This window comes from Pagrus major, chromosome 13, assembly GCF_040436345.1.
Source record: "Pagrus major chromosome 13, Pma_NU_1.0".
NCBI classification, from domain to species: domain Eukaryota; kingdom Metazoa; phylum Chordata; class Actinopteri; order Spariformes; family Sparidae; genus Pagrus; species Pagrus major.
The window spans coordinates 23,012,484-23,023,506 of NC_133227.1; the positions used below are offsets into that span (position 1 = coordinate 23,012,484).

The following is an 11,023-nucleotide window of genomic DNA, read 5'->3' on the forward strand; positions in this document are numbered from 1 at the left end:
ACAATAAAAAGGACAGAATGTGACTTTACGTGGTTCATATCATAACAAATCTAAACTAATTTTTACAAAAACAAATGCCCCAAAATCTGAATAATATATATCTGCTTGTTGTTGATTTTTGGTTAAAGCTGCCGTACACGTTGTCGTTGTGTTAACTTCCTGTCTGTTTTTGACGACATTAGCAGTGATGGAGTGTAACTAAGTATATTTACTCAAGTACTGAACTTTATTCCAATTTTGTGTAAGTTTTTCTTATTTCTGCTGCTTTAAACTTTTCCACTACATTCTGGAGGCAAATATTGTACAACTACAATTGTTTGATAACTAGTTACTTTGCAGATAACTTGCTGCATCAGAGACAAATTAACACATTTTGAAATTAATTTGTTGTCAGTGATCAAATAAAAAATAGCATATTTGAATATTTGATCTGATAAGGGGTTTGACCCATAAAATAGTATTTACATCTATATAAATATATGTATGATATATTTTTACTTGTAATTTTGATGCTTTATTACATTTATTACGAGAACTATACACCTCTTCTTCCTCTGATTGGTTCAGCCTCCTGTCAGTCTCTGGTTGGTCCTCAAACATCCTACAGACATAAAATAAATAAAACACCTGTTATTACTTCAGTATCAGAGGGACTCATAACTAAAGCAGAGTATGTGTGTGTGTGTGTGTGTGTGTGTGTGTGTGTACTGACTGTAAGCAGCAGTCAGCAGCAGTACAGGTATGAAGACGATGAAGGAGACCCTCACTGTGTTTCCAATGAAGCTCTGCAGACTGTCGACCTGCTGCTGCTGCTCGACAGACGACTGTCAACAGACAAATGAACAAACAAACAAACAAACAAACAAAGAGATGTTATGCTGTGTTTGCTCATCTGCTGCCATGGTAACTACCAAACGTCAATCACAAGGTGCACCCATGTTTAGAAATATATGATAAAACACACTGTATATTTTTCTGTTCCATATTATTTAGTTAGTAACCAATGAGCAATGCACTTTAATCTTCAATCAAAATATCACTAAAGTGAAAGTCACCTATACAAACAGGACTTAAACTATCTGGTATAAAATGCACAGAGTAAGTTTTTAAGAGTAGTTCTCGTAATAAATGTAATAAAGCATCAAAATTACAAGTAAAAATATATCATACATATATTTATATAGATGTAAATACTATTTTATGGGTCAAACCCCTTATCAGATCAAATATTCAAATATGCTATTTTTTATTTGATCACTGACAACAAATTAATTTCAAAATGTGCTAATTTGGCTCTGATGCAGCAAGTTATCTGCAAAGTAACTAGTTATCCAATAATTGTAGTTGTACAATATTTCCCTTCAGAATGTAGTGGAGAAGTTTAAAGCAGCAGAAATAAGAAAAACTTACACAAAATTAGAATTAAGTTCAGTACTTGAGTAAATATACTTAGTTACACTCCATCACTGCTAACGTCGTCAAAAACAGACAGGAAGTTAACACAACGACAACGTGTATGGCAGCTTTAACCAAAAATCAACAACAAGCAGATATATATTATTCAGATTTTGGGGCATTTGTTTTTGTAAAAATTAGTATAGATTTGTTATGATATGAACCACGTAAAGTCACATTCTGTCCTTTTTATTGTTCACACGGGAAATCTAAGTTTCTATCTCACCTCGGCACTGATGATACTGGAGGAGGAAGTTGGGAGGATCTCTCTGATATACATGTGACCTGCAGGACGAGTAAATGAAAGCAGATGGTTTTAGTGCAGCTGTGTCAGCAGCATGATGTGATGATGAAGGAAAAAGGTTCGGAAACAAGTCTGATCTGTGAAACAATGAGAGTTACTTTGTGGTTGTACCTGCTGCATAACTGGCTGTCGTCTGCTCTGTAGACGTGGTCGTCTGTGGAGCTGAAACAGATCATTACTGTGACATTAACAGATGTAATGTGACACCTTGACCTCAAAGGGCCTCAGTGTGTTTCAGATGAAGACTGTCAGATCAACTGAAACCATTTTTTCATTTAAATGACTCTGTGTTTAAACTTCGCTCACTCTTCTAACACTTATCAAGTGGTTTTTGCACGTAAACAGAGCACAGCGTTGTGACGAGAGAAAAATAGAAACTTCAACCTAAAAAAGGTAAAAATGCGACAAAAAAGAAACAGTCAGTTTTTAACTTATCTGTGAATTTGCAGAAAAATACTTTGCTGACATTTATTCTGGTGATTGGCTCGGTATTTTTGGAGTTGGGAGAGAGAGTGAGAACAAGGTTCACCACTTTGTGAAACACATGATTGTATTTATAAGGATATACGCAGATTTGGGAAAAGCTTCTAAAACGTCAATAAACTCATTTAAAAAACAGGATGAATGCATCCTGTTTTTATTCAGACGTAAGTGAGGAAAAAAGATTAGTTTTGGACCTCAACGCATCACTCTTGGACTTCTAAAGTTTGGACATTTGAACCAATGTTGTCGGGAGCATCATCCTTACAGCTGATATGTTTTCCTCTGAACCATCACACCTCTGAAGAACTGACACTTATTACTACTGCATTTGAAACATTTGAGGGATGATTGAGGAATTATTATTGAACCAATAGATGAAGCTTCAATCTGCTTCCTGTTGTAGATCTCACTGCTGAAACTCAGGGTCTTTCAATAAAAAAAAAATAGATGTACAAACTTCAGCCTTCCTGCACGAACTTCAAAATATTTTTATAATATTTTCTCACCTGTCTCAACGGTCAAATCAAAATGCTGTTTGTCATCATTGAACCATCCAGGGATTTCCACCCTACATCCGTACCGTCCAGTATCTGAATCTGTGACGTTCAGTATCGTCAGAGAAACATCTCCTTCATCCAGTCGTCCCAGTAACTGATACCTGCTGGAAGCTCTGGTTCCTTCTATCACTTTACGACCGTCTGTGGAGATGAGCTGGTTGTTACAGCCTGATAGTGGTAGGTCTCCTCGACCCCAGCAGACTGACAACGCTCCATAGTACTTGAAGTTGTATGTACATGGCAGAATGGCGTTCTGACCAGTTTGACCAACAACGCTTTTGCTGCTGGATTCACTGACTGTAGAGAAAACGAGAACAAACAAGTGGTGCTGGGGTAAGAGGTGTTGTCCATGACGTCAGCTTGGCTAACATCCTCCTCTCACCCACCACCTCTATTTATGCAACCCACCTTTTGCTGAGTTGCAACTCAAGACAATAAAAACTGAACCGATGATGAGAAATTAAAACCCACAACATGTTGGTTTGTGTCCTTCATCAGACCACTGATATCTGACGGATCATCTGCGTGAAACGCCTTTTTCTCAGAGTAACATCTGTTATGTTACTCTGAGAAAAAGATGTTTGGTCTCATGTGACAGCTGAATCTGATGACCTCATTAACTGCGACAAATGATTTTCCTTAGTACATAACTAATTATAACAAAATATATAATACTGAAAACGAAAACTGGGCTGCAGGAGAAGTGAAAAAAAACTGCAAAAGAAAATTGGTATGGAGGAAAAATTTGTTGACGTGAACAAGACAGACATTATTGTCAGTAACAGCATAGTAGTAACTGTTGTTTTTCTCCTCAATAATAATAATAATAATAATAACAATAATAATAGCAATTCTTCTACTACTAATACTAATAACAAACACACATGGTCACAAAAACACAACCAGAGGCTTCAGAAGGAACGAGCACAAGAGAAGTTTGTTTAAAGTTGAAAACCTCAGCAGGACGGGAGAAAGACCATTTGTTCTTTTCTATTTTCCTGTTTTTATCACTTTTAAAAGAGGAAACAACATGAAAGAAGTCAGTAAAGATCAGAGTACCTGTGAGGAGAGCGAGAAGCAGAACGATCTTCATGATGAAGCAAGTCACACTGACGCACTGTCATCACAAACACTGCATTTAACCACACAGCTGCATTGCACACTGTAAAAAATTATCCACAAACTAAAAACACCTAACGGTGACTACATTATGAATTAATTATGTAGTGGCCATTTGTCTGATAATTTAAATCAAACTTCAAAATAAAAGCCACTGCTGCACCATGGCCTTGTAATGAACGCAGACAAAATAAGTTCAATGTCCATTCAACGTTCAATTGGTTTTCGTGATTTATTTTCCAAAAACAAGCAAGCAAACAAAGAAGAAAGGAAATCTGCGTGTCTCTCTTGCTCTGATAAAAAAACCATAGGCCCACCCAGGTGCATCCTGGTCCTACACCTATCCTTCTGCCTATATATCCTCCGGTGCCCACAGTGTTACCCAAATTCCTAAATAAACCAAAAACATAACTCGACAAAACTGAACATGCTAAAGAAGGAAATACATAGACTAAACAAATAACTAGCAAAAGAAAATGCTATCAACCTCTAATCTAAATAAAGCAAACATCTAGAATAATCAAACAAAAAATACTACTTGTTATTAGCAAAAATATTGTGGTTTGGTCTTCATGTACGACTTAAATCTACTGATATTTCTGTTAAGAACAGGACTTCATTGAATGGACCATATGTTAGAGATAAAGGAACTATCTGAGGGGGAAGTCATCTCATCACTTTCTACATCTTATGTATAGGTGTTGGGTGGGAGGAGGATGTCAGCCAAGCTGACGTCAATCATGGACAGCAGCAGACTCTCACACCAACTGTGTAAGACGCAGCGCTACCGCAGATCATTCATCCCCACAGACATCAGACTGTTTAACTCAAGCACTACCTGAACAATCACTTTCCACTCACTTGTTTGTTTTGTGTAAATATCTTATTGTTTTTTGTAAATATCTTGTTTTTTTCGATTTATTTTCTTTTTAAGTTTATGCATATTTTTCCGATTCTTTTTCCTGTACTGTTGCATCTCGAGCTGTTGTAACAAGTGAATTTCCCCATTGTGGGATAAATAAAGCCAATCTTAAATCTTAATCTGATTTTAACCAGGCTGATGTCTTTAGAGCATCTCATGGTCTCCAGTGTGTTAGTATTAACGTATTGGTCGGATGAAGTTTAGGCTGTGAACAACACATAACTTCCTGCTTGCTGCATTTGGTTTCGGCTGCTTCCTCAAACTCTCAAAGGCTGACAGCTGAGTGCCACACTGCAAAAAGTATCTGCAGCTCGTTGTCCCGTTCGCTGAAAGAATATATAAAATTTTTTAACTCAGACTTTTAAAAGTAAATTATAGCCAACCACCAACAAATAGAGTTGCGTTTGTTGTTCTTTCTACAAAAAGAAAACAATGTGGAGATATTTATTAATATCCTGATAATCAACAAGTGTTGCACATACACAGTATTTATTCGATTAATTATCTTTTTATGTATTCATTTCAGCATTTATTTGCTTGCTTATCCCTTATTTTAACAATGAAAATATCCATTTATTTATTTAAGTATTTATTTAAGCCTTTATTTAAGTATTTGCTTATCTATTGATTAATGAATAGGTTGTGTTTAGTCCTTCATACCTCCCTTCATCCTCTGGGGTGTGTGAAAACAGGTGTCGAAAAACTCTAATACAGCAAAAATACAATGATAAAAAATAATATACATTATATGAGTGCAGCTGTACCATTCAGTGCCTGTAGATGGCACAGAAACAGCATAGTTATTAAAGATGCTACTGTGATTACCTGCCTGACACTATCATGTAGAGGCTACAGCCTTTAGAGGACGCTTAGAGACTGTATTACAGATTTGATCAATGAGTTAAAATACATTTTGACTTGTCTACATCATATATTTGTCTCTCATAAATTAAAACATGTGTGCCTCCCCATATTTAGTAAATCTGCAATACCCATTTTTGTGCATTTTCTTTTGTTTCATTTCACAGGAATATAAACGACACAAATCACTAAAACAAACTACAGTTCAGACCTGACGACAGTACAGCAGGATTTTAAGAAGGAATTAAAATGTGGTGAAAATGCACCAGTCTCAGCATGTTATCCATAAATTACAAGCAGAAATTCAGTCCATGATTTAAACATTTTTTAAGGTTTGGATGGGGGATAAAAACTTTCAGGACTAATCCTGTTGACAGATGTTTAAAAGTAAGCACACTGCAGGTGAATCTCATTAAATTAAAAAGTAAAATTATTTTACTTGAATATTCTAAAAGATCTTAAACTTAATCTTCCTGCAGATAACTGATATTAATTCCAAGTAAAAAGGAAACAATATTTGATCAAATCACAACAATAAAAGCACCATTGAGCTGCAGAACAGCGCCACTCTGCAGTCAATGACGCCATCTGGTGGCCACAGAGCGGAACTGCAGTAAATTATGACCACATGGCAGAAAAGAAAAAGCTAATTATGTGATATAAGATTATAGTTTACAGTTTAGTAACAAAGACATTCTTGGTTTATGTAACAGGACTCATTTCACTCATAAAGATATAACTGCTTTAGTTATATTACAGGTAAAATGCGCCATATTCCTCATAAATATGTGCTTCTTACAGCATTTTGGATTGAATTATCTTATTAAAGTGATCAATTCAAACCTTTAACCAGTAACTACGGAAGCCCTGAAGGGCCATGCATTCATTCATTTTATTTCATTTGTTTTCCTGTGATAACGAGTTAATTTCATTTGTTTTCTCGAGATCTCAAGTCATTATCTCGAAATAACAACTGCCGTTTTCCCGAGATAACGGGATAATTTTCTCGAGATAACGAAACTTTGTTTTCCCGAGATAACGATATAATTATTTTGAGATCTTGAGAAAACAAAACGATAGTGTAGTGTATTAAATCATTGCAGGAACATCATTCAGTGTAGCATTGTCAGAGGAGCAGGAGCATATCATCACCGCATCACATATCTTTTCAATCAAGGCCTGACACAGGCTGAAATAGCATTATGCCTTGCTATTACAAATAATATACACATTAGTGTGCGTAATCTAAAAAGACGGTTAGCAAGGCTTCAGCTATATCTGCGGCGCAATCTAAGTAAGCCTGATGTCGTCGTTAACTACATAGCTGACCAGCTACGAAGTCTCCATAATCTCAGGCCTATTATATCACAGTCATTATCTCGAGATCTCGAATTAATTATATCGTTATCTCGGGAAAACAAAGTTTCCTTATCTCGAGAAAATTATCCCGTTATCTCGGGAAAACGGCAGTTGTTATTTTCGAGATAATAACTCGAGATCTCGAGAAAACAAATGAAATTAACAAATGAAATTAACTATCACGGGAAAACGGAGGAAATAAAATGTATGAATGCATGGCCCTTTAGGGCTTCCGTAAATAACAAAACCAATTCTGGTACATAAAGTCTATCTAACATGTATTTATTAATGTACTGGTCAGGGTTTAGTGGCACACAGTATCTTACATCTACTTGATGGATATTTGTATTAATCTAAATAAATATAATACAAAAACAGTCTGAATCACATTATATAACCTTAATTGCTCAGTAAATAACATAGCTGAACTACTTAAACCAATATTTTTACAACTGTTGGTGTGTAAGTAACTTTTTGAGGCGGGAAATATGAACATGATTCATGTATTGTAGCTTAGCATCGTTAGCTAACTTAGCTACTGCGGATTAGCCTTGCGGTCTAACAGGTGAATAACGTCAATAAAACTTTAACAGCAGCGGATAAGATCGACCATGAAGATGTAATAAATGCTAAATGCTGCTTGAAGCTTCGTGAAGATGACAACGTGGTTATGAAGTATAAAACAGATAATAACGGGAATAATTAGCGAAGGAAGGAATAAAAACGCTGCGTCACAGCCGCTGGAGCAGGTCGACGCCATCTTGTGAAGTAACAACAACGAGCGCACCAAACTACAGCAAGAAAACAACGATTTTATCTTCATCATCACATGCTGACAGCAACAAAACAAAGAAACACACTTACTTTCTCCTCATGTGCCAGGAGCAGAGTTTAACGTCCATCCGCATCATCGACCACCGTCTTCCTCAGGTAATTACAACAACATGTCGGCTACCAGCAGAGGGCGCTACAGGCTCTCTGACAACACTGAGCAAGTTTTATCTAATGTGAGGAGAGTTTCAGTCACTGTGGTGTTTCAGGAGCTGTTGTTCAGTGTTGTGCGGTTATGATGACTATATGTTTTATACTTTACACCACGTGTTTGATTGTCAAACAGCATTTAGAGTTGAAGTCAAAGGAAAAATGAAATTGTACAACTTGTTTTAATTTGGTTTGAAAATCCTAAAAGTACCAAAATATTCCTAGAATCAACAATAAATTACACATAATATTTGTTGAGTGTATTATAATGTTGTGACTGACACAGCTGGTGCTGTTTTGTTTCATAACTTGGAGGCATTCATGTGTGCAGCATTTGAGTCCAGGACAAATTTACCTGTGGGGACAATAAAGTGTTTAGTATCGTATTCATGATATCGGCAGTAAAAGTACCTCTCAGCTTCAAGTAGTAAAAGTTCTGGTTGTGTAGTAAAATGTCTCTGACTGATATCTGATTCTACGTAACATCAATAATAATAATACTGCTTCAATGTCGGAGCAGTGTTTTACTGTCATAGCTGCTCCAGGTGAAGCTAGTTTAGACTATTTTAATAACAGTTAGCTACTTTAGTCCAGTGTATCTCTTTCGGGCCCCTCCAAAGGGTCACCAGATAAATCTGAGCGGTCGTCAGATGATTAATGGGAGAGGAAAGAAGAAAAAATAAGTTCTGATACACAAATTTGTTTTCAGTTTTTCTCTAATCTTTTATTTTTTTGTGAATTACTGGCTCATTTGAACAGTTTTTGAAATCAAACAATGTGAGAAGTTCAGTGGAGAAAAGTCTCTTTGGTGGAAGTGACATCAACTCAAAGTCACAAAACAACTTTTATTAACTTTTATATGGTAAATCTTGATCTGTAACTAAAACTGTCAGATAAATGTACTGGAGTGAAAAGTACATTTCCCTTTGAGTTGTAGTGGAGCAGAAGCAGAAATACTCAAGTGTAGTACTTGAGTAAATGTACTTGGTTACAATCCAACAGTGAGAAAAGCACATTGATGATTTTCCAGCAATGAATAATGTTCTGGCAGCTGTGATGAAGGTCTGTACGGTGGCCCAGCTGGACTAAAAGAAAACAGAAAACTCAAAACATGTTTCACAGCAGCAGATAGACTCTACACAGAGCTATACACCTCTTCTTCCTCTGATTGGTTCAGCCTCCTGTCAGTCTCTGGTTTCTGATTGGTCCTCCAAAATCCTACAGACATAAAGTAAATAAAACACCTGTTATTACTTCAGTATCAGAGGGACTCATAACCAAAGCAAGGAATATGTGTTTGTGTGTGTGTGTGTGTGTGTGTGTGTGTGTGTGTGTGTGTGTGTGTGTGTGTGTGTGTGTGTACTGACTGTAAGCAGCAGTCAGCAGCAGTGCAGGTATGAAGACGATGAAGGAGACCCTCACTGTGTTTCCAATGAAGCTCTGCAGACTGTCGACCTGCTGCTGCTGCTCGACAGACGACTGTCAACAGACAAACAAACAAACAAACAAACAAACAAACAAAGAGATGTTAGGGTCGTCTGTTTGCTTGTCTGCTGCCATGGTAACTAGTTACTAAAGTTATCAAAAATAAAAGTACATTATTTGCCTCCAGAATGTAGTGGAGAAGTTTAAAGCAGCAGAAAATGGAAAAAACTTACACAAAATTAGAATTAAGTTCAGTACTTGAGTAAATATACTTAGTTACACTCCATCAACAACAATAATGCGTAGAGTTGTCAATGTAAACTATCTTTGTTACCTGAACCAGTGCCACCATTGGTCCTGTGGTGTCGTCTCCAGTGACATCACTTCCTGTCTGCCTGGTCACGTCTCGTCCGCTGAAACCTGCTGATGTGATGAAAGTGTCTCAGAATTAAATCGAGAACATGATTTTCTCCACCTCACCGTGAAGACCCGTCCTGAACTCACCTGTTGTAGTGTGTGGTGCGTTCGGGTTCTCAGCATCACTGTTGTCTGCACGCTCAGAGGTGTCAGAGACCACAGAGCGAGCTGCACGAGGACAGACAGAAGTTATAGGAAACAGTCCGATCTACTTTTGACCACTACTACTTCTACTACTACTACTTCAGACTGTACGTACGGTTGATGATGATGAGGTGAACGGTGGATGTTTGGTCGTTGAACAGACCGGGCAGCTGAACCCTGCAGTGATAGAAACCAGCGTCTGACAGTCGAGAGCTAAAGATGGACAGAGAGGAGGAGGAAGATACGGAGTACCTGCAGACGAGAGGAGATCATCAGGAAAACCTTTAGTACATTCATTTTTTATCTAAATTTACATTCATATATTATTTGTTTAATTTCAACCTCTAAAAGTAAACAGAACTCAACAAAAAGAAGATGCAACTAATAAGACTGACAAATGTCTCAACGTTTGCTAAAATATCTAGTTTTGTTGCCACTAACATGACGGGAAAATGTCCTGATGACTCGCCAAAAATATCTTCTTTCGTTGCCACAAACATAGCTGGAAAATGTCTTGACATCTCGTCAAAAATAATCTTGATTTGTTGCCACTGATGTGGCTGGAAAATGTACTGACGTCTCTCCAAAAATATCCAGTTTTGTCCCATTGTTTTGTTAAAAATATCTGGTTTTCTTGCAACTAACACAGTTGGAAACTTCCCAACACTAACACGCCTGGACAATGCCTCGCCAAAATGATCCAGTTTTCTTACACACCTAACCCTAACCCAAAACTATCTGGTTTTGTTTGCCACGAACATGTCTGGACAGTGTCTCGACACCTCGTCAAAATAATCTTGTTTTGTTGACACTGATACGACTGGAAAATGTCCCGACGTCTCGGCAAAAATATTCGTTTTTGTTGACCATGTGTGACCTTGTACCTGTAGGACTTCCTGTATGAGACCTGCTCTCCAGCTGCGTTGATGACAGTGTTGTGGCAGGTGAACAGTGATGGTTCGCCTCTCCCCCAGCACACCTCCACTCCGCTCTGAC

The 11,023-nt window shown here is 37.3% G+C and overlaps 1 protein-coding gene across 1 annotated transcript; it reads right to left on the reverse strand.

Moving 5' to 3' along the window:
* Positions 1-539: 539 nt before the first annotated feature.
* LOC141006664 (hepatitis A virus cellular receptor 1 homolog) lies at positions 540-3,892 on the reverse strand. The gene is made up of 6 exons (XM_073478890.1): positions 3,859-3,892; positions 2,749-3,096; positions 1,871-1,921; positions 1,682-1,740; positions 713-824; positions 540-601 (listed from the first exon to the last, which is right to left on the reverse strand). The coding sequence occupies exons 1-6, from the start codon at positions 3,890-3,892 to the stop codon at positions 564-566; spliced, it is 642 nt and encodes a 213-aa protein (XP_073334991.1). The 3' UTR covers positions 540-563.
* Between the last annotated feature and the right edge of the window lie 7,131 nt (positions 3,893-11,023).